At 44.0% G+C, this 25,050-nt stretch overlaps 2 protein-coding genes across 3 annotated transcripts in view; both read left to right on the top strand.

The window, feature by feature from the left end:
* The window catches only part of LOC122931070 (zinc finger protein 773-like), a 426,553-nt gene that overhangs the window by 91,336 nt on the left and 310,167 nt on the right, over nucleotides 1-25,050 (top strand). The window lies entirely within an intron of this gene.
* LOC122931082 (gastrula zinc finger protein XlCGF17.1-like) lies at nucleotides 34-12,243 on the top strand. Of its 2 annotated transcripts, none has more exons than XM_044285012.1 (2): nucleotides 34-121; nucleotides 10,566-12,243. In XM_044285012.1, the coding sequence occupies exon 2, from the start codon at nucleotides 10,872-10,874 to the stop codon at nucleotides 11,760-11,762; it is 891 nt and encodes a 296-aa protein (XP_044140947.1). In that variant the 5' UTR covers nucleotides 34-121; nucleotides 10,566-10,871; the 3' UTR covers nucleotides 11,763-12,243. The 2 variants fall into 2 exon arrangements, with proteins under 2 accessions (XP_044140947.1, XP_044140948.1); XM_044285013.1 differs by lacking the exon at nucleotides 34-121 and adding an exon at nucleotides 2,864-2,894.

Here is a 25,050-nt window from a genome sequence, read left to right as displayed (position 1 = left end):
CGCCCCTCCCCCTCACTGCCCCGCCCCCTCTTCCTGCTTTTGCTTCTTTTTGGCTCAGTGTCCGGCGCCGATCACTATTCTACAGCCTCCTGCACAGAGCACCCCCCGAACTGCTCCAGAGGTAAGTGCTCCTGTGTGAGGTGTGTACTGTGTATGTAATATGTGTGAGGTATGTACTGTGTGTATGTAATATGTGTGTATGTAATATGTGTGTACTGTGTGTATGTAATATGTGTGAGGTATGTACTGTGTGTATGTAATATGTGTGAGGTATGTACTGTGTGTATGTAATATGTGTGAGGTGTGTACTGTGTGTAATATGTGTGAGATGTGTACTGTGTGTGTGTAATATGTGTGAGGTATGTACTGTGTGTATGTAATATGTGTGAGGTGTGTACTGTGTGTATGTAATATGTGTGAGGTGTGTACTGTGTGTATGTAATATGTGTGAGGTGTGTACTGTGTGTATGTAATATGTGTGAGGTGTGTACTGTGTGTATGTAATATGTGTGAGGTGTGTACTGTGTGTATGTAATATGTGTGAGGTGTGTACTGTGTGTATGTAATATGTGTGAGGTGTGTACTGTGTGTATGTAATATGTGTGAGGTGTGTACTGTGTGTAATATGTGTGAGGTGTGTACTGTGTGTATGTAATATGTGTGAGGTGTGTACTGTGTGTATGTAATATGTGTGAGGTGTGTACTGTGTGTATGTAATATGTGTGAGGTGTGTACTGTGTGTATGTAATATGTGTGAGGTGTGTACTGTGTGTATGTAATATGTGTGAGGTGTGTACTGTGTGTATGTAATATGTGTGAGGTGTGTACTGTGTGTATGTAATATGTGTGAGGTGTGTACCGTGTGTATGTAATATGTGTGAGGTATGTATTGTATATATGTAATATGTGTGAGGTATGTACTGTGTGTATGTAATGTGTGAGGTGTGTACTGTATGTATGTAATATGTGTGAGGTGTGTACTGTGTGTGTAATATGTGTACTGTGTGTGTGTGGGATACGTGTGAGGTGTGTACCGTGTGTGTGTGTGTGTGGGATACGTGTGAGGTGTGTACCGTGTGAGGTGTGTACCGTGTGTGTGTGTGTGTGTGTGGGATACGTGTGAGGTGTGTACCGTGTGAGGTGTGTGTGTGTGGGATACGTGTGAGGTGTGTATGTGTGTGGGATACGTGTGAGGTGTGTACTGTGTGTATGTGTGTGGGATACGTGTGAGGTGTGTACCGTGTGAGGTGTGTGTGGGATACGTGTGAGGTGTGTACCGTGTGTGTGTGTGTGGGATACGTGTGAGGTGTGTACCGTGTGGCCCAGCGTGTCCTGTAATGGTTGTCACCAGTGCTGTGACAGTCACAGAAAATACCGACTGACCTATTTATTTATTTTTCTTTTTTCATCGTCTCCAAGAGCTAGAACTTTTTTAGAGGTGACATTTTTGGGTTCCACATAATTTACTGATTCAGGGCTTATTCACACGACCGTGTGAAGCCCGTATTGCAGACCACATTTGCGGATCCGCAATACACGGGTCCCGCTCTGTGGCCATTCAGAATCACGGATGTGGACCCATTCATTTCATTGGGTCCGGAGATACGGAACACTGCGGAGTGCTTTCTGAGGTTCCGTTCCGTGCTTCCGCACCGCAGAAAGACAGAGCTTGCTCTATCTTTTTGCGGAACGCAGGGATCGCAGACCCATTCACGCAGGGATCGCAGACCCATCCCTATGCGGCTGCCACACGGCAGGTGCCCGTGCTTAGTGCACCACAATTAGCGGTCCACAGCACGGGCTTCACGCGGTCGTGTGAATAAGCCCTAAGGCTACTTTCACACTTGTGGCAGTGTGATCCAGCAAGCAGTTTCATCGTCGGAACTGCCTGCCGGATCCGACAATCTGCATGCAAATGGACGCGGATCCGTCTTACAAATGCGTTGCAAGAACAGATCCGTCTCTCCACATGTCATCCGGAGAAACGGATCCGTTATATATTTTTATTATTGCAAGGCCGGATCCGGCAATCAGGCAAGTGTTCCGTTTTTTTTGGGCCGGAGATAAAACCGTAACATGCTGCGGTATTATCTCCGTGCTAAACAGTCCAAAAGACTGAACTGAAGACGTCCTGATGCGTCCTGAGCGGATCGCTCTGGGGGTAAAACCGACCAGTTCTTTTCCGGTATTGAGCCCCTAGGACGGAACTCTGTGCTGGAAAAGAAAACCGCTAGTGTGAAAATACCCTAAGGGCTCGTTTACACAACCGTATATTTTTTCCATTCCTTTTTTTTTTTGCGGACCGTATACGTAACCATTCATTTCATTGCGTCCGCAAAAAAAACGGAAGGTATTCCGTTTCCGTATTTCCGTTCCTGCTAAAGGATAGAACTTGTCCTATTATTGTCCGCATACGGATATGGATAGGACTGTTCTATGAAGGGCCGGCTGTTCCGTTCCACAAAAAGCGGAATGCGGACCGCAAAAAACATACGGTCGTGTGAACAAGCCCTAGCTGTTATTAACCCTTTCTAGGAGGGAGATGGGGCCGTACCGCCACTGAGGTTTTACATTTTACTGACATTTTTGGCACAAATAACATGAGAACTTTACTCTCTGGGTCGGGACCGTTACAGCCGCACCAAACACATGTAGGATTTTTGTGTTTTACTACTTTTGTGCAGTAAAAACCCTTTCTTTTTGCATCACCGCATCCCCAGACCCATAACTTATTTAGTTTTCTTTCTACGGAGCCGTGTGGAGCCCTGATTTTTGCGAGACGACCTGCAGTTTATTGGTTCATTGGCATCATTTTGGGGTACATATCACTTTGTTTTTTTTTTTATACAGCGTTCACCGTACAGGATAATTTACATGATATCTGCAGAGTACGGGTCAGTATGGATGTGGCGATAACAAACATGGGGGAGATTTTTATTTTTTTATTTTATTTTTTGCCATTGATAAGCTTTTTTTTTTTTTATGGGGGAAAACGGACACCAGGCAGGGTCAAGGTAGTTTATCCAGTATATATGTACATCAGAGGGGGCTCTTATCGGCACCCCATGAATGAGATTGTGGGATGTCGGTGCGAGCAGGCTGCGGCCTGATGAAGACATGCAGTGTGTCCTGACCCGCCGCGCCTGCTGGTGGAAATCTCTATAGAACTGATAGGAAAATACTAGTGACGAGCGACGCAAGCTTCTCCCGGAGTCGCTTCGGTCAAAGCTTCGGAATAATACTGTACTGAGTAAGTTATTCGGGAAGTCGCGCGTGACTTTGTCGAATAACTTCGGTATTTGATTTTTTTTTTTTAAAGTGGAAAACCACATTAAAACTTGAAACAGAACTAGTCTTCGGTTCTGACTAGTACCCCGGAACCAAAGCGGAGTTTGGTTTCAAGTTTTAATGTGGTTTTCCACTTTGAATAACTTTGGTATTTGATTTGATTAAAACTTGAAACCAAACTCCGCTTTGGTTCCGAGGTCCTAGTCAGAACCGAAGACTAGTTCTGTTTCAAGTTTTAATGTGGTTTTCCACTTTAAAAAAAAAAAATCAAATACCGAAGTTATTCGACAAAGTCACGCGCGACTTCGCAAATAACTAACTTCGGCTCCTCGGAGCCCATACATTCTAATCCTGTACGGAGACGGATCTTCAAGTTTTGAAGGAAGCGTCCGAAGCTCGCTTTGCTCGACACTAGAAAATCCATCACAGTGCATGAACGGTGCCATGTACTTCAGAAGAGATCAACAGATCAAATAAAAAGCTATTGCGGAACTTGGAGCATTAGAAACCTTTACGATCTTTTTCGGATCTCGCCGCACTCTTCTCATTGACGATCTTACTGTGTAACCCACCGAGTCTGATCCACCTTGAGACGGCGCAGGACCTTCAGGAGTAGAGCCTCCATCCTCACAACCATCTTCAGAGTCTCCTGGTCCACTCTTGGATTGTCCTAGGCTAATACATGTCCCGTTTAAAGCCCCCCTGATGCACCCCTAGTGTAGAAACTCCCAAAAAGTGGCCCCGTTTTAGAAACTACGGGATAGGGTGGCAGTATTGTTGGTACTAGTTTAGGGTACATAGGATTTTTGGTTGCTCTATACTACACTTTTTGTGAGGCAAGATAAGGCTACTTTCACACTAGCGTTCGATCGGATCCGTTCTGAACGGATCCGCTCATATTAATGCAGACGGTGGCTCCGTTCAGAACTGATCCGTTTGCATTACCATGAACAAAAAAAAAAATATATATATTTTTTTTATTTTTTTTTGTTCATGATAGTGCAAACGGATCCGTTTTGACTTTACATTGAAAGTCAATGGGGGACGGATCCGTTTGAAAATTGAGCCATATTGTGTCAACTTCAAACGGATCCGTCCCCATTGACTTACATTGTAGGTCTGGACGGATCCGTTTGCCTCCGCAAGGCCAGGCGGACACCCGAACGCTGCAAGCAGCGTTCAGGTGTCCGCCTGCGGAGCGGAGGACAGACGGAGCCAGACTGATGCATTCTGAGCGGATCCGCGTCCACTCAGAATGCATTAGGGCCGTACGGATGCGTTCGGGGCCGCTTGTGAGAGCCTTCAAACGGAACTCACAAGCGGAGACCCGAACGCAAGTGTGAAAGTAGCCTAACAAGAAATAGCTGTTTTGGCACCGTTTTTATTTTTTGTTATTTACAACATTCATCTGACAGGTTAGATCATGTGATATTTTTATAGACCAGGCTGTCACGGATGCGGTGATGCCTCATATGTATACATATTTCTTTATTTATGTAAGTTTTACACATTGATTTCTTTTTTGAAGCAAAAAAAATCATGTTTTAGTGTTTCCATAGTCTGAGAGCCATAATTTTTCAGTTTTTGGGCGATTACCTTGGGTAGGGTATGATTTTTGCGGGATGAGATGACTGTTTTATTGGCACTATTTTGGGGTGCGTGTGACTTTTTGATCGCTTGCTATTATACTTTTTGTGATGTAAGGTGACAAAAAATGGTTTATTTAGCCCGTCGATACAAACGCGGTGATGCCAAATATGTATACTTTTTTTTTTTTTCCCCCTAATTTTTGTAAAAAAATAATTTTTACTTTATATAAGTTTTACACAAAAACCAAAAAATGTTTGTCTCCATATTCTGAGCCATATTTTTTTTTTTTTAGGCGATTGTCTCAGGTAGGGGCTAATTTTTTGTGGGATGAGGTGACGGTTAGATTGGTACTATTTTGGTTGGCAAACGCCTTTTTGATCGCTTGCTGTTGTACTTTTTGTGATGTAAGGTGACAAAAAATGGTTTATTTAGCACAGTTTTTTTATTTTTTACGGTGTTCATCTGATGGGTTAGGTCATGTGATATGTTTATAGAGCCCGTCGATACGGACGCGGCGATACCTAATATGTATACTTTTTTTTTTTTTTTTGTTTCCCCCTATTTTTTTTCCCAATTTTTTTTTTTTTTTTTTTTTTTACTTTATTTGGGGAAAATGACGTTTTTTGTTTATTTTTACTTGAAACTTTTAATTTTTGGGGGAAAACTTTATTTTTTCAACTTTTTTTTTCACTTTATTTTTTGTCCCACTTTGGGACTTGAACTTTTGGGGGTCTAATCCTTTACAATGCATTCCAATACTTCTGTGTATTACTCATACAGCTTCCGGCCTGTGAGATCTCACAGGCTCTTCACCCGAAGGCAACGAGATGCCTTCCTCAGACATCGCGCTGCCTTCCATGCCATCGGGTCCCCCCTACAGCCGCACGGGGACCCGATGGCACCGCCCGATCGCCGCCGCAGGTAAAGCCGCAAACCTCAGGTCTGAATTGAATTGATACGGCGTTGTGACAGGATGCCCGCTGAACGATTTCCGCAGGCATCCTGTTCCTATTAACCCCCGCCGCAATGTACTTTTAAAGTTAGGGCATACCGGTACGTCCTAAGTCCTTCACCCCTTAAGGACTCGGCCCTATTTCACCTTAAGGACTTGGCCATTTTTTGCAAATCTGACCAGTGTCACTTTAAGTGCTAATAACTTTAAAACGCTTTGACTTATCCAGGCCGTTCTGAGATAGTTTTTTCGTCACATATTGTACTTCATGACACTGCTAAAATTGGGTCAAAAAAGTTAATTTTTTTGCATAAAAAAAAACCATATTTACAAAAAATTTGGAAATATTAGCAAATTTCAAAGTTTCAGTTTCTCTACTTCTGTAATACATAGTAATACCCCCAAAAATGTGATGACTTTACATTCCCCATATGTCTACTTCATGTTTGTAGCATTTTGGGAATTATATTTTATTTTTTGGGGATGTTACAAGGCTTAGAAGTTTAAAAGCAAATTTTGCAATTTTTCAGAAATCTTCAAAATCCCACTTTTTATGGACCAGTTCAGGTTTGAAGTCGCTTTGCGAGGCTTACATAATAGAAACCACCCCAAAATGACCCCATTCTAGAAACTACACCCCTCAAGGTTTTCAAAACTGTTTTTACAAACTATGTTAATCCTTTAGGTGTTCCACAAGACTTCATGGCAAGTGGCAGGGGGGGGGGGGGTCTGGGGTCTGAAAGGTGGAACACAAAGTTTTAGATAAAAAAATATTTTTATTTTTCCCCCCCTAAACTTGCTTTTCCCTTCTTTCCCTGCCTAACGGTGCCTCTCCCTCACTGACCCTAACCTACCTAGGTGGCGATGGGTGCAGGAGGGTGATGGATGGCGATTAGGGGGACGCAGGAGCTGGTGCTGGACGATGCTGCCGGGTGCTCGTGCAGAACAGGAAGAGGGGAGAGAGGAGCGCAGGAAGTTTGAATCTCGCGCCTCTCTCCCCTGCACCAATCGGCACCCTGGACAGCAGTGTTCAGAACCAGGGCCAGCACCGCCTCTCCAAATCTTCGTACTGCGATTGGTGGTGTGTAATCACGCCACCGATCGCAGTCTTTTTCCGGTTCATCGGGTCACCGGAGACCCGAATGGACCGGAAACGCAGAAAACCGCAGGTCTGAATTGACCTGCGGTTTTCTGCGATCGCCGATACGGGGGGGGGGGGGGGTCAAATGGACCCCCCCTGCGTTGTTACAGGATGCCGGCGGAATGATTTCAGCCGGCATCCCGTTCCGATTAACCCCCGCGGCGCCGGAATCCCGATTTAAAGTTAGGACGTACTGGTACGCCCTGAGTCCTTAAGGACTCTGGAAATAGGGCGTACCGGTACGCCCTACGTCGTTAAGGGGTTAAACAAGTGTCTATCTTGGTAATACAATTAATAAAAGGAAGTTGGATATTACACAGGGCGTCTGCTTCTGTTTCCTGGGTACTAACCTTGGACAATCCAAGAGCGGATCAGGAGACTCTGAAGGTGGTTGTGAGGATAGCAGGAGAGTGGTGAGGCCCGGTGGCAGTATAACAGCTCTGCTCCTGGAGGTCCTGAGGTGTATCCGACTGACCGGGTTACACAGCGAGGTCGCTGATACAGAGTGCGGTGTGATCAGAAAAAAATCCTAAAGTGACTTAAAGGGGTTGTCCAGGTTCAGAGCTGAACCTGGACATCCCTCCATTTTCACCCCGGCAGCCCCCCTGACATGAGCATCGGAGCAGTTCATGCTCCGATGCTCTCCTTTGCCCTGCGCTAAATCGCGCAGGGCAAAGGCATTTTTCTGAGTTCCGGTGACGTACCGGGGCTCTCTATGGGGCTGACAGGAACCCCGGTGACGTCACCGGCACTGATGGGCAGGATTTGGCTCTGCCCTAGCCAGTAAAACGGCTAGGGCAGAGCTAAAGCCCGCCCCTCAGAGCCGGTGACGTCACCGAACACACTGCTGGGCGGAAGTTACCGCCCGGCAGTGTGTTATTGTAAACACAAGAGCCTGTGCCCTGCGCGATCTAGCGCAGGGCACGGGAGCGCATCGGAGCATGAGATGCTCCGATGCCAGGCTCAGGAGGGCTGCCGGGGTGAAAATAAGGGTATGTCCGGGTTCAGCTCTGAACCCGGACAACCCCTTTAATGTTTTCTGATGCTTCAAGTTTCACAATAACTTTTTATTTGACATTTTATCTCACAGGAGATTAGAGGAACTTGTCTGAAAAGTTGTTTTCATTGTGAGATTGCCTATTATAGTCCCCTTGTGGCACTGAGATGTTTTATTAAATAAAAAAAAATCAAAGTAAAAAAACCAAACATTATTTCCAGTGAAAAACACTTAAAAAAAAAAAAAACTGCCAGAATTGCTGCTCTTGTGAAATACCACCAGGAAGAATACGGTTTAGGCCCCTTGCAGACAAGCGTGTCCGGATGCGTCCCGGTGTATTGCAGCAAACCTGCGCGAGTAGGAACGCAATTGCAGTCAGTTTTTACTGCGATTGCGTTCCGATGTTCAATTTTTATCGCGTGGGTGCAATGTGTTTTGCACTCGCGTGATAAAAAAAACTGACTGTGGTACCCAGACCCGAACTTCTTCACAGAAGTTCCGGTTTGGGTTAGTTGTAGTGTAGATTGTATTATTTCCCCTTATAACATGGTTATAAGGGAAAGTAATAGCATTCTGAATACAGAATGCACAGTACAATAGCGCTGGAGGGGTTTAAAAAAAATTAACTCCCCTTAATCCACTTGTTCGCGCAGCCGGCATCTCTTCTGTCTTCATCTGTGAGCAATAGGACCTTTGACGTCACTGCGTTCATCACATGATCCATCACCATGGTGATGGATCATGTGATGAGCATAGTGACGTCATCAAAGGTCCTATTGCTCACAGATGAAGACAGAAGAGAAGCCGGGCTGCGCGAACAAGTGGATTAAGGGGAGTTAAATAATTTTTAAATTTTTTTTAAACCCCTCCAGTCCTATTGTACTGTGCAGTCTGTATTCAGAATGCTATTATTTTCCCCTATAACCATGTTATAAGGGGAAATAATAATGATCGGGTCCCCATCGTCTCCTAGCAACCGTGTGTGAAAATCGCACCGCATCTGAACTGGCTTGCGGATGCTTGTGATTTTCACGCAACCCCCATTAATTTCTATGGGGCCTGCGATACGTGAAAAACGCGCAAAGAGGAGCATGCTGTGATTTTCACGCAACGCACAAGTGATGCGTGAAAATCACCGCTCGTGTGCACAGCCCCATAGAAAAGAATGGGTCCGGGTTCAGTGCGGGTGCAATGCATTCAACTCATGCATTGCATCCGTGCGGAATACTCTCCTGTGGGAAAGGGGCCTTATTGTGGCTATCCGGGAAAATTAACGGCTTCAATCACACAAAGGAAAATACTCAAATAGGGATAGGCCCCCACTCATCTTATACACATGACCGTCCTAAACCGTACATACATGTCTAATCCTTATTGGATGGGTTAAACTCTCTCTAATCCCCCGTTGGATACACCAATGCATGAACAACACGTGCTTTCTCCATGTTCGTCCTAGCCAACATCTGCTATCCATTACCAGAACATTCTTCATCCTGTCTAATCTAAGACCCTCACCCAAGTGAGTGCTAGCCCCCACCCATACATAAGATTTTCTCCTTCACTCTTTGCTTATTTGCCACCAAAAGGGAATAAAAAGGAATAAAAGTGTACCAAGGAAAACAAGTCTTCCTGCAAAAATCAAGCCTTAGTACAGCTCCATAGAAAGAAAATTCGGTGATGGAAAAAAAAGTTTTATTATACCAAAGTAGTAAAACGTAAAAAAAAAAAATGTGTGTTTGGTATCGGTGTAATCATACTGACCAAGAGTAAAGTTATTGAGTTATTTATGCTGAAAAATGAAAGCCACAAAAAAAAATTTATGTAAAAACTCAGTGGCAGTATTTCTGTTTTTCCCATCCCCCTCTCTGAAAGAGTTAAAGGGGTTGTCTCATCATAGACCATGGGAGCATATCGCTAGGATATGCCCCCATTGTCTTATAGGTGTGGGTCCCACCGCTGCTATCCGCACCCATATTGAAAACAGAGTCTTGAAAGTGAAGGAGGGCTCACTGCGCATGCGTAGCCGCCCTCCATTCATTTCTATGGGGCCGCTGGCTTTTTCAGTCAAGCCCATAGAAGTGAATAGGAGTGGTGGGCGGTCATGCGCTGTGCGCTCCCATTCACTTCTCTATGGGGAGCCGGCTCGGTGGTGGCCGGAACAGAGTCTTCCAGCCAACACCTTCCTGGGCTCTGTTCCTGATATAGGTGTGGGACCCGCACCTATAAGACAATGGGGGCATATCTTAGCAATATGCCCCCATTGTCTATGATGAGACAACCCCTTTAATTAAAGTTAATCGGTAAGTAATGTGTACCCCAAAATGGCACCATTAAAAACTACAAAACAAGCCCCCATACGGTTACATAGATGGAAAAATAAAAAAGTTATAGCTCTCGGAAGGTGACGGAAAAAAAATAATCGCCTTGTCATTCAGGCCCAAAACAAGAATTGCACTACTTTATTTCATGCTTTTCTGTTAAACTAGGATACATTTTCTTGATTTCTTATTTTTGATGGATATGTTGCTCATTTTGAATTTTCACATAAATGATCAAATATCAATTATTTTGTTTGGTAAACTCCTTTGTTCTCCTAGGTAAAGACAGCACGAGATGCTCCAATTGACATCTCCTGGATCTCCCTATTTATGATGTAGAAAAGAATCCTTTTAATCGTGAGAGAATTCACATCAAAAGACTATTTTCATATTTAGAAAGTAGGAAATATTGTCCTAAGGAAATCGGAACTTAAATGATAAAGATTCACACAGTAGAGAAGCCATTTTCACGTTCAGATTGTGGAAGATTTGTATCCATCTGCTCTTGTTTATCTGAGAATTCACACAGAGAGACCATTTTCATGTCCCGAGTGTGAACAGTGGTTTGGTCAGGAATCAAGTGTTATGGAGCCTCAAAGAAGTCACACAAGGAAGAAACCATTTGCATGTTCTGAATGTGACAAATGTTTTATTCAGAATTCCAATCTTAAAGATCATCTAAGAATTCACACAGGAGAGAAGCCATTTTCATGTCCTGAATGTGAACAGTGTTTTACCAAGAATTCCCATCTTGTAGATCATCTAAGAACTCACACAGGAGAGAGGCCATTTTCATGTCCTGAATGTGAACAGTGTTTTACCAAGAATTCCCATCTTGTAGATCATCTAAGAACTCACACAGGAGAGAAGCCATTTTCATGTCCTGAATGTGAACGGTGTTTTACCAAGAATTCCCATCTTGTAGATCATCTAAGAACTCACACAGGAGAGAAGCCATTTGTGTGTTTTGAATGTGGGAAATGTTTTACAGGTCAAACAAGTCTTGTTATACATAAGAGAAGTCACACAGGAGAGAAGCCGTATTCGTGCTCAGAATGTGGAAGATGTTTTGCTGATAAATCGGCTCTTGCTTATCATATGAAAAATCACAGAGAAGAGAAGCAATTTTCATGTTCTGAATGTGGGAAATGTTTTAACTGTAGATCGAGTCTTGAAATGCATCAGAGAACTCACACAGGAGAGAAGCCATTCTCATGTCCTGAATGTGGAAAGTATTTTAGTCAGAATTCAAATCTTAAGAAACATCTAAGAATTCACACAGGGGAGAAGCCATTCTCATGTCCTGAATGTGGAAAGTATTTTAGTCAGAATTCAAATCTTAAGGAACATCTAAGAATTCATACAGTGGAGAAGCCATTTTCATGTTCAGAATCTGGGAAATATTTTAAGTATAGGTCACATCTTGCTGAACATCGGAGAACTCACACAGGGGAGAAAGCAATTGTCATGCCCTGAATGTTGGAAACATTTTAGCCAAAAATCAGGTCTTGTTGAAAGAGTTCATACAGGATAGAAGCCATATTCATTTTCAGAATGTGGAAATGTTTTATTAGTAAATCAGATCTAGTTAACCCCCTTAAGGACCCGTGCCTTACATGTATGGCGCTGGTGGACGTGACTTAAGGACCAGCGCCGTAAACGTACGGCGGAGTGATCGGATAGTTGCAGGAGCTGCGCCCGCCCGATCAGCGGCAGGGGTCCGGCAGTCACTGATAGCAGGTATGTATGTGCTGGCATCGGTGAAAACACTGATGCCCGCATTAACCCTCACACTGCCACGGTCAGCGCTGGCCGCGGCATGTGTGAGATCCTGCCGGGTGTGGGTGGCCATCGGGTCCCCCGCTGCTGTGATCACCTTGATCACAAAAAGTGTAATACCAAGTGATCAAAAAGTCATATGCATCCCAAAATAGTGCCAATCAAACCGTCATTTCATCCCGCAATAATGATACCCTACCTAAGACAATCGCCCCTAAAATAAAAAATAAACTATGGAGACACTAAAACATGATTTTTTTTTTGTTTAAAAAATTATATTGTGTAAAACCTAAATACATTTTTAAAAAAGTATACATATTAGGTATTGCCACATCTGTAACGACCTGCTCTATAAAAATATCATATGATCTAACCCCTCAGGTGAACGCCGTAAAAAAGATGAAATAAAAACCGTGTCAAAAAAGCCATTTTTTGTCACCTTACATCACAAAAAAGTGTAATACTAAGCAATCAAAAAGTCATATGCGCCCTAAAATAGTACCAAACCGTCATCTCATACTGAAAAAAATGAGCCCCTACATAAGACAGTCGCCCAAAAAATTAAAAAACGATGGCTTTCATATTTGGAATTGTCGCATCTGTAACAACCTGTTCTATAAAAATACCACATGATCTAACCTGTCAGATGAACATTGTAAATAACAAAAAATAAAAACTGTGCAAAAACAGCTATTTCTTTTGTTACCTTGCCTCACAAGAAGTATAATAGAGTAGGGTTGTTGGTATCGAAATTTCGATACCCAATTGATACTTTTTTACCGGGATTTCCATTTTTTTTTATACTGGGCTGCGCTTCTGCGCAGTCTAGTATCTCTAAACATGAGTGCACTGCTGTCGGCGCGCTCATGTTCTCTCAGCAGCACGGGGAGAAGGATGCTGTCCTCCCTCCCCCTTGTGCTGGAAGAAAACGTAAGGCAGCTCTCACCTGCAGTAGTAAAATCACCAGAGGTGCACGGATGCCGCTCAAGGGATGCGGTATATACAGTAAGAAAAAGAAGAAAATCCAGCTCTCTCCGGTGAAAAAATGAAAAACTTTAATCCAGCAAGTTTAAAATCCATACAGGTGTACAAATGGCAGTCAACGCGTTTCAGACCTCAGAGAAATATGGGTCCTTCCTCATGACAAACGATTCCTAATGTGCTGCTGCTGCCACCAATGAGAAGAGAGGGGCGGGCGCACTGCGCCACCAATGATACGACCTTTCCTACACAGAGCGCCGCCCAGCGATGTCTCAGCACTCACCATTATTCCTGGGCGCCGCTCCGTTCGCCCGCAGTGCCCCATTACTGTCTCCTCTCTGCTCCACATGCTGATTACTATCGGAGCGATGGGGAGGAGACCTCAGCTTCACTAGTGGGCGTTCCTTCTCCCTGCGCTACGATTGGACAGCGCTACAGCCCGGGAGAAGGAACGCCCACTAGAGAAGCTGATGTCTCCTCCCCATCGCTCCGATAGGAATTAGCATGTGGAGCAGGAAAAGAGACGGTAATGAGGCGAAACGGAGCGGCGCCCAGGAATAATGGTGAGTGCTGGGACATCGCTGGGCGCCGCTCTGTGTAGCCTAATACTGAAAGTCTGGACCCAAGAAAAGTAGACTTTATTACATAATACAGGAAGCAGGTGCCGGCAGCAGAATTGCAATGCCGGCACCCTGCCCCTGACGGGGAGCTGCGATCAGCGGCAGTTAACCCCTCAGGTGCGGCACCTGAGGGGTTAACTGCCGCTGATCTGCCAGTACCCGCCTCCTCTATTAAGGGGTATATATCATTGGTGGTGCAGTGCGCCCCAACCCCCCATCCCATTAAAATCATTGGTGGCACAGTGCGCCGGCCCCTCTCAACCCCCCAGTATTAAAATCATTGGTGGCAGTGGCCACAGGGTCCTCTCCCCTCCCCCTCATTGGTGGTGCAGTGGCAGCTTCTGATCGGAGCCCCAGCAGTGTAAGCCTGGGGCTCCGATCGGTTACCATGGCAGCCATGGTAACATCCCTGATGCTGTGTGCACAAAGCACAGTGCAGCAGGGAGAGTGTGAGGTCTTATTCACCCTGATAGAGCTCTATCAGGGTGAATAGGACAAGGGATGAAAGATCCCAGGTTCTAGCCCCTAAGGGAGTAAATGGTTATTAAATAAAAAGGGAAGAAAAAAAAACCCACCAAAATATTAAGTATGATTCACCCCCTTTTCCCAATTTCACATATAAAATGTATAAATAATAAACATATTACACGTCAGAAAAGTCCGAACTATTAAAATTTAAAAAAAATCTATGCGATGAACGCCGGAACAGAAAAAATAAATAAAAACTGCGTGATTCGCCATTTTAAAAAGAAAAATGCGGAATGCACGTGGCTTTTTTGGTTTAATTTTTTTGCGTGGTATCGAGTATCGCAATACTTTTTCATGGTATCAAAACCGAATAAAAAATTTGGTATCTCAACTCTAATATAGAGCAACCAAAATCATAAGTACCCTAAAATAGTACCAACAAAACTGCCACATTATCCCGCAGTTTCCAAAAGGGGGTAATTCTTTTGGGAGTTTCTACTCTAGGGGTGCATCGGGGGTCTTCAAATGTGACATGGCAACCTAACATTATCCCAATGAAATCTAACCTTCATAAACCACGTGGCACTCCATTTTCTGCGCCCTGTCATGTGCCTGTACAGCAGTTTCCGACCACATATGGGGTGTTTCTGTAACCTACAGAATCCGAGTTTTGTTTGGCTGTTAACCCTTGCTTTTGTTAGCGGAATAAAATGGATTAAAATGGAAAATCTGCCAAAGAGTGAAATTCTGAAATTTCATCTACATTTTCCTTTAATTCTTGTGGAACACCTAAAGGGTTAATAAAGTTTGTAAAATCAGTTTTGCATACCTTGAGGGGAGTAGTTTCTAAAATGGGGAAATTTATGGGTGGTTGTTATATTATGTAAGCCTCACAAAGTGACTTCAGACCTGAACTGGTCCTTTAAAAAATGGGTTTTGGAAATTTTCTGAAAAATGTCAGATTTGCTTCTAAACTTCTAAGGAAAATGTCATTTACAAAATGATCTAAACATGTAGTAGACATATGGGGAATGTAAAGGAATAACCATTTTAGGAGGTATCACTGTTTTAAAAGCAGAGAAATTGAAATTTTTGAAGATTGCGAATTTTTCAAAATTTTTGGTGTTTTTTTTTTTATAAATAAAAATGAAATATTTTGACTCCAATTTACCATTGTCATAAAGTAAAATATGTGACGAGAATCTCAGAATAACCTGGATAAGTAAAAGCATTTTAAAGTTATCACCACATAGTGACACATGGCCTGGTCCTTAAAGGGATTCTGTCACCAGTTTTAACCCCCTCCAGATAAAAATATGGTTATGTTCAGGGAGCTTTACCAATTCCTAATGTGGTCTTATAAATGTAATCTGTAGGCTCATTTTGCCTAAAAAATGCTATTACTAACCTGTCATTCATAAAAATAAGGTGCCCAAGGGGATGTAAATGGATCCAAGCTGCCGCCCGCACCCGCTGCCGTTCGTGCCCAGCTCCGCCTTTCCTGACCTCAGCGCCGCCTCATAATCGTGTGTGACGCCTCCGGCTCTCCCTCCCCCCCCCCCCTCCTTCTGCTCTAACATCTCGCGCGTGCGCACAGGCCTCTGCCTGATGCGCCCGTGCGTGCTTCTCCGTTCGTCTTCATGGAGCGAAGTGTGCATGCGCCGGCACTTCGCTCAACCTCCCGATGACCTGCACACTCGCTCCATGAAGCCGAACGGAGAAGTCCGCACGGGCGCATCAGGCAGAGGCCTGTGCGCAAGCGCGAGATGTTAGAGCAGAAGGAGGGGGAGGGAGAGCTGGAGGCGTCACACAGGATTATGAGGCGGCGCTGAGGTCAGGAAAGGCAGAGCTGGGCACGAACGGCGGCGGGTGCAGGCGGCAGCTTGGATCCATTTACATCCCCTTGGGCACCTTACTTTTATGAATGACAGGTTAGTAATAGCGTTTTTTAGGCAAAATGAGCCTACAGATTACATTTTATAAGACCACATTAGGAATCGGTAAAGCTCCCTGAACATAACCATATTTTTATCTGGAGGGGGTTAAAACTGGTGACAGAATCCCTTTAAGGTGAAAAATGTCAGGATCCTGAAGGGGTTAAACATCCAAGAAGTCACACAGGTGAGAAGCTATTCTAATGATCAGATTGTAGGAATGTGGCAGGTAAGGAGCTCCATTAAAGGATTAATGCACCCGTGGCCGTTGTTCCGTTTTTCCATGATTTTCTGCGGACCCATTGACTTTCAATGGGTCTGTTGAAAACTCGGAAAATACACCGTTTGTCATCCGCCTCCGTGATCCGTGTATCCTGTCTGTCAAAAAAATAGGACCTGTCCTATTTTTTTTGACGGACAACGGTTCACAGACCCATTCAAGTCAATGGGTCCGTGAAAGAACACGGATGCACACAAGATTGGTATCCGTGGCCGTAGGTTACTTTCATACAGACGTTCCGAAGATCCGTCTGCATAAAAGCTTTTTCAGAGCTCAGATCCGACAGTATATTCTAACACAGAGGGGTTCCCATAGTGATGGGGACGCTTCAAGTTAGAATATACTACGAACTGTGTACATGACTGCTGCCTGGCAGCACCCAATCTCTTACAGGGGACTGTGATCCGCACAATTAACCCCTCAGGTGCCCCCCTCCCTCCCTTTTATTGTATTATCATTGGTGGCCAGTGTGCGGCCTGGCTCCCCCTCCCTCCCTCTATTGTATTATCATTGGTGGCACAGTGTGCGGCCTCCCCCCCCCTTGATCATTGGTGGCAGCGGAGAATTCCGATCGGAGTCCCAGTTTAATCGCTGGGGCTCCGATCGGTTAGCATGGCAACCAGGACGCTACTGCAGTCCTGGTTGTCATGGTTACTTAGCAATATTAGACGTATCCTACGTACCTGCTGCGCTGTCTGTGACCGGCCGGGAGCTCCTCCTACTGGTAAGTGACAGATCATTAAGCAATGCGCCGCACAGACCTGTCACTTACCAGTAGGAGGAGCTCCCGGCCGGTCATAGACAGCGCAGCAGGTAAGTATGATACTTCTAATATTGCTAATTACTGCAGTAGCGTCCTGGTTGCCATGCTTACCAATCGGAGCCCCAGCGATTAAACTGGGACTCTGATCGGAACTCTCCGCTGCCACCAATGATTGGGGGGAGGGGGGGGCTGCACACTGGCCACCAATAATAATAAAATAGAGGGAGGGGGGGCTGCACACTGGCCACCAATGATAATACAATAGAGGGAGGGGGGGCTGCACACTGGCCACCAATGATAATACAATAGAGGGAGGGGGGGCTACACACTGTCCACCAATGATAATACAATAGAGGGGGGGGGCACACTGGCCACCAATGATATTCAAACTGGGGAGGGAGGGGGGTCTGCTGCGGCACCTGAGGGGTTAATTGTGCGGATCACAGTCCCCTGTAAGAGATCGGGGGCTGCCAGGCAGCAGGGGGCAGTCATGTACACAGTTCGTAGTATATTCTAACTTGAAGCATCCCCATCACCATGGGAACGCCTCTGTGTTAGAATATACTGTCGGATATGAGTTTTCAGAATGTAACTCAAATCCTATGGTATATTCTAACATGGAGGCGTTCCCATGGTGATGGGGATGCTTCAAGTTAAAATATACCATCGGATTGGAGAAAATTCAGATCCGATGGTATAAAAGGGACTCCTGACTTTCAATGTAAAGTTAATGGGGAACGGATCAGTTTGCAATTGCACCATATTGTGTCAACGTCAAACGGATCCGTCCCCATTGACTTGCATTGTAAGTCAGGACGGATCCGTTTGGCTCCGCACGGCCAGGCGGACACCAAAACGACATTTTCCTTCATGTCCGTGGATCCTCCAAAAATCAAGGAAGACCCACGGAAGGAAAAACTTACACGGGACTACGGAACCCGTTTATGCGGACCGCAAAAAAAACCTGTCGTGTGCATGAGGCCTAAGGATGTACGATGTATAACTTTTGAGGGGTTGGCCCTTCTCATACACTAGGGGCATATCGCTTAAGCTGCTCAATATTGATTTTAGAAAAATGGCTGGGTCATTTCAAGTAAGTGACCCAGTATTCTTTTCTGAGGGTCTCTGTGACCAGTTTTTGCTTTTATCTAACAAGAGCATAAAACTGGTGACAAACGTCCTTTAAAAATGGTGTGTGGACTTCCATTGTAAGACCTGCTGCCTCAGGATGCTTTAACCGCCTAGCTTTTTGCTGGAGTCCAGCTCCAGCAGTGGCAAAAGTAGGTGCTTTAGATGCTGCTATCTCCTGAATGGTAGCAGCCAGAAACATGCAACTGGTCTTGTTTGAAAGCTGACATTCAGACAATACCAGAATGACAGCAATATGTTCAGTACAGGTAAAGATATCACTGATAGAAATCGGGATGCTGTGAATGTAGCTAAAAGTAAAAGCAGGTTTTACCCGTGATTATTCCTGACTCGATTTCTAACAGTGATTTCTGCTCTGTTGCGTGGACTTTAGCTGTCATTTTGGTTTTGTATAAAAGCCTGGAATGTTAACTTTCAAACAAGACCATGTTTGTAGCTGCTACCATTCAGGAGATAGCAGCAGCTAAAGCAGCCCCCCGTTAGCTACTTTTCCCACTGCCCAAGCCTAGACTCGGGCAAAACAGTTAGGTGGTTAAAGGATATGTCTCACCAGAGACATTAGGGACATATCACTAGGATATGCTCCCAATGTCTGATAGGCCTAGGTCCCACCTCTGGGACCCACATCTATCTTTAGAACGGAGCCTGTTGGACATTGCACCGCGCATGCTTGGCCGCCCACCATTCATTGTAGGAGCTCTGGCTCGGCTATTTCCGTCAGCCCCATCGAAGTGAATGGAGTGGTGGCTGGGCTTGCACGGTGCGCTTCTCATTCATCTCAATGGGACTGCCGAAAATCACTGAGATCACTACTTGCCTATTTTCGGCACTCCCATTGGAATGAATTGAGGGCGGCCCTGACATGCACAGTGTGCCCTCTTTCACTTAGCGGGCTCTGTTCTAAAGATAGGTGTGGGTCCTATTAGATATTGGGGGCATATCCTAGCGATAAGCCCCCAATGGCTGAGGTGAGACAACCCCTTTAAAGGGGTTTTCCAGGATAGTTTTAATTTTATGTAAATTTTAGAGACATTTTTTAGAATCTGTTTATTGTTGTACTTTATGTCTAGAGTGGTTGCGTATTGGGTGACAGTCCTTGTATTAGCTAAACTCCATGTGTGTCTTACATTTTTAAGATCTGATGAAGATGCCGGTTCAGTATTGAAATACAGAATCAAGTAAAAAATGATCTATTTTTTTTATATTAGATGTGTCCCTTTTAACTGTAGTGTTCAGCTATTTCATAGCAGGTCACGTTTAAGGCGCATTTACAGTGTCCACTTCTTGGACAGGTTATTAGAATGAACGTTCCTACAGCGCTCGTTCCCAATAATCTGCTTGTGTGAAGGTGCCACAGCTCGTCTGATGATCAAACTAAATGCTCTTTCATCGGCTGAAATGATCTTTCTTGCAAACACCACAGACATTGTTTTAATGAATATGTATGAGGATGGGCAATAGCAGTAGCCATTTCTCGTCCCCATATAGTGGAGGTGATCACTGTATGTAAAGGCACCTCCACTAACAAGCAGGTAATTGTTGGGAAGAACACTTCATAGTTGGCGCAGTGTTAATGTCACCAACTGGGGTCACAAGGACATGTTCTGGAAGTGATTTATCACTGGCTACTTGAAATGTAGATAGCACATAGGAATAACAATGGCTCACCATTTTCAGTTTTGGCTTTCGTTTTTTTTGATCCACGTGGAGATATATATATTAACAAGGACAGAAACCACAGTGCTACCCCTGTGTGAAAAATTAGGCAACTCCCCAGTGCAAAAAACTAATGAATAATGGAGCACACCTGGAGAATAAAGAAGGAGTACACAATATTAATGCCTCCCTAAACCTAAGACACAACAAACCGATTTGACTGAGAGCTCTATCCTTTCGGTCCCCTGGTTTTCACCCTTTAACCCCTATATGGGGATCTGGACCTAGCTGCAGAGGAGCCACAAGGCCGCTAATTCTTTAAATAGTTTTGATGTAGTTGGCAGCTGACCCATGGAGGCCAGAGACACAGGTGTGGAGATCAGGCACAATGCATACAGTACAGACCAAAGGTTTGGACACACCTTCTCATTCTAAGAGTTTTCTTTATTTTCATGACTATGAAAATTGTAGATTCACACTGAAGGCATCAAAACTATGAATTAACACATGTGGAATTATATACATAACAAAAAAGTGTGAAACAACTGAAAATATGTCATATTCTAGGTTCTTCAAAGTAGCCACCTTTTGCTTTGATTACTGCTTTGCACACTCTTGGCAATCTCTTGATGAGCTTCAAAAGGTAGTCACCTGAAATGGTCTTCACTTCACAGGTGTGCCCTGTCAGGTTTAAAAAGTGGGATTTCTTGCCTTATAAATGGGGTTGGGACCATCAGTTGCGTTGTGGAGAAGTCGGGTGGATACACAGCTGATAGTCCTACTGAATAGACTGTTAGAATTTGTATTATGGCAAGAGAAAAGCAGCTAAGTAAAGAAAAACGAGTGGCCATCATTACTTTAAGAAATGAAGGTCAGTCAGTCTGAAAAATTGGGAAAACTTTGAAAGTGTCCCCAAGTGCAGTCACAAAAACCATCAAGCGCTACAACGAAACTGTCTCACATGCGGACCGCCCCAGAAAAGGAAGACCAAGAGTCACCTCTGCTGCGGAGGATAAGTTCATCCGAGTCACCAGCCTCAGAAATCGCAGGTTAACAGCAGCTCAGATTAGAGACCAGGTCAATGCCACACAGAGTTCTAGCAGCAGACACATCTCTAGAACAACTGTTAAGAGGAGACTGTGTGAATCAGGCCTTCATGGTAGAATATCTGCTAGGAAACCACTGCTAAGGACAGGCAACAAGCAGAAGAGACTTGTTTGGGCCAAAGAACACAAGGAATGGACATTAGACCAGTGGAAATCTGTGCTTTGGTCTGATGAGTCCAAATTTGAGATCTTTGGTTCCAACCACCGTGTCTTTGTGCGATGCAGAAAAGGTGAACGGATGGACTCTACATGCCTGGTTCCCACCGTGAAGCATGGAGGAGGAGGTGTGATGGTGCTTTGCTGGTGACAATGTTGGGGATTTATTCAAAATTGAAGGCACACTGAACCAGCATGGCTACCACAGCATCTTGCAGCGGCATGCTATTCCATCCGGTTTGCATTTAGTTGGACCATCATTTATTTTTCAACAGGACAATGACCCCAAACACACCTCCAGGCTGTGTAAGGGCTATTTGACCATGAAGGAGAGTGATGGGGTGCTGTGCCAGATGACCTGGCCTCCACAGTCACCGGACCTGAACCCAATCGAGATGGTTTGGGGTGAGCTGGACCGCAGAGTGAAGGGAAAAGGGCCAACAAGTGCTAAGCATCCCAGGGAACTCCTTCAGGACTGTTGGAAGACCATTTCAGGTGACTACCTCTTGAAGCTCATCAAGAGAATGCCAAGAGTGTGCAAAGCAGTAATCAAAGCAAAAGGTGGCTACTTTGAAGAACCTAGAATATGACATATTTTCAGTTGTTTCACACTTTTTTGTTATGTATATAATTCCACATGTGTTAATTCATAGTTTTGATGCCTTCAGTGTGAATCTACAATTTTCATAGTCATGAAAATAAAGAAAACTCTTTGAATGAGAAGGTGTGTCCGAACTTTTGGTCTGTACTGTATAAGGCAGGCAGAGTATGTACAAATCCGAGAAACAGTTCAAAGATGAGACAGATAAACAGGCATGGGTCGGGTCAGAAGGCAACAGGTCAAAATCTGGGAAACAGTCAGAAGTTGGTACACAGGCAGACAAACATATTGCAACTTTGATGGGGTATAGCAAATTAGAATGACCTATTTTCTCAGGCACCTCTTGCAAAAGAGAGGTGTCTTAAATGCCCACAGAAGTCCAGTCATTGGCTGGTACAGATAGAAAATCGGTCCACTGGCTCTTTATAGGCCTGAGAGGTAAGGTGCATGTGCGCACCTATGGAACAGTGGAAGAAGTCAGGCTGTGGCCTCCAATGCCAGACGCAGGATCCTGGCAGCCAGCCTTACTATAGGGACAATGGATCAGCAACAAGGTGGAAAACAAGGGGAAGGGAGTGAGCGCCAGTCTCAAGAATATCAGATTAGAATTGCAGGTAAAGTTTAAGATTGCAACACCCACAAACACATGGGACTCGCATGGGGGGGTGAATTTATTGTTATAGAGAGGTAAAATAGGATACAATAAAACAATGGATGGAAAATAAACAATATATGAATAAAATATTGGTGATATTATTATTAATAATCCACTCACTTAACCGGGGGGGGGGGGGGGGGGGTCACCACCAGGATAAACTCAAGACACCTGGGGCAAGTCACCCGTCACCCGTCACCCCCCCCCCCCCCCGGCCGGGATCGCGTGTAGAATGGTGGAGAACGATGTTAACGCACTGGATGTGCAGCCCGGATGCAAATCAGCACACGAATCCAAAGATACGTCATCAGTCCTCTTTAATATTTAAAATACATACGGCTCAACGCGTTTACGGGGTCACAGTACCCCCTTCATCAGGAGCATTGAATGACCACAGTCGGGCCGGGGCATCACAGTTTACCCGGCGCATGCAAACACCGAAATATATTAATAAATAGATTAACAATAAATAGATAAATGGGTTATCCCAAAATATAGCAATCAAAGACTGACATAATATAACTACCGACAATCAATTCAGAGTATACAGACCTCGGAGTAAATAAATGAATAGAAACATAAATATATCACAATATACTCTGAATTGATTGCTGGTAGTTATATTATGTCAGTCATTGATTGCTATATTTTGGGATAACCCATTTATCTATTTATTGTTAAATAAATTAGTGCCAAAATTAGCGCCTCCACATGTATTTAATCTCATATACTATGTCCATTTTGCATTCTGCTCCTGATGAAGGGTGTACTGTGACCCCTGAAACCGTTGAGCCGTATATTTGAAATATTAACCACCTCCCGTCCGCCCATAGACTAAAAACGTCCGGGAGGTGGTCCTATATTTCTGAATGGACGTTCCTGAACGTCCATTCAGAAACTGCAGCTGCAAGCTAATCGTCAGTGACAGCAGGGAAACCCTTAGAGAAGGCAGGGACAGTGCCCAGGTGTCCCTGCCTTCTAGATCGCTGAAGCGCTGTGTATACAATGCAGGAAGCGCTATGCGCTTCCTGTTCCAGCACGGGACCGGAGAGTGCAGGAGCTGTTGGGTCATTCACAGACCTCGATCAGCCCTGCACTGAGGCTGTACCGCGCTGTATTGCGCTGTACAGCCTCTCTGGGGGGTGTATTTCCCCTGTGTCAGCCCCAGTTATAGGAGAAATCAATAGTAAAAAAAAAAAAAAGCTAAGTAAATGTCCCCCAGAGGTCTTGTATGACGTTATGGGGGACGGAAAATGTAAAATAAAAAAGTGTTAAAAAAATAAAATTAAAAAAAAGGTTTCACATGTAAAAATAAATAAAAAATCCCCATGTAAGGAATAAATATATATATATATTTTTTAAATAGATAAAATAGACATATTTGGTATTGCTGCGTCCGTGACGGTCGGCTCTATAAATATATCACATGATCGACCCAGTCCGACAAACACCATAAAAAAAAAACTGTCAAAACATTTGTCACCTTACATCACAAAAAGTGCAACACCCACAAAATGGTACCAATAAAACCGTCACCTCATCCCGCAATAAATGAGCCGCTACATAAGAAAATCTCTCAAAAAATAAAAAAAACTATAGCTCTCAGAACATAGGCGCATTAAAACATAATTTTTTTGTTTCAAAAATGCTATTATTGTGTAAAACTTAACTAATATGTATACTTTTTCTTATTTATTTATCGCCACGTCCGTAATTATCTGCTCTATAAAAATGTCACTTGACCGAACCCCTCAGGTGAACGCTGTAAAAATAAAGAAGTAAAAATAAATAAATAAAAACTGCTAAAACAACCAATTTTTTTGTCACCTTGCCCCATTATGTGTTATAACGAATGATCAAAAAATCATATGTACCCAAAAATAGTACCAATAAAACTGGCACCTTATTCCCTAGTTTCCAAAATGGGGTCACTTCTTGGGAGTTTCTACTGTAAGGGTGCATCAGGGGGGCTTCAAATGGGACATGGCATCTAAAAACCATGTGGCATTCCTTTTCTTCTGCGCCCTGCCGTGTGCCCATACAGCAGTTTATGACCACATGTGGGGTGTTTCTGTAAACAGCAGAATCTGGGTAATAAATATTGAGTTTTGTTTGGCTGTTAACCATTGATGTGTTAAAGAAAAAATTGGATTAAAATGGAATCTGCCCAAAAAGTTAAATTTAAAAATTTGATCTCCATTTTCCTTTAATTTTTGTGGAACGACTAAAGGGTTAACAAAGTTTGTAAAATCGGTTTTGAATACCTTGAGGGGTGTAGTTTCTACAATAGGGTCATTTATGGGGGTATCCACTATGTAGGCCCCACAAAGTGACTTCAGAACTGAACTGTACCTTTAACCACTTCAGCCCCGCTAGGTGAAACCCCCTTCATGACCAGAGCACTTTTTACACTTCTGCACTACACTCCTATCACCGTTTATCGCTCGGTCATACAACTTACCACCCAAATGAATTTTACTTCCTTTTCTTCTCACTAATAGAGCTTTCATTTGGTGGTATTTTATTGCTGCTGACATTTTTACTTTTTTTGTTATTAATCAAAATGTAACGATTTTTTTGCAAAAAAATGACATTTTTCACTTTCAGCTGTAAAAT

The sequence above is a fragment of the Bufo gargarizans genome, chromosome 3, assembly GCF_014858855.1.
Source record: "Bufo gargarizans isolate SCDJY-AF-19 chromosome 3, ASM1485885v1, whole genome shotgun sequence".
Taxonomy (NCBI): Eukaryota; Metazoa; Chordata; class Amphibia; order Anura; family Bufonidae; genus Bufo; species Bufo gargarizans.
This window is presented reverse-complemented; position numbering and strand designations above follow the sequence as displayed.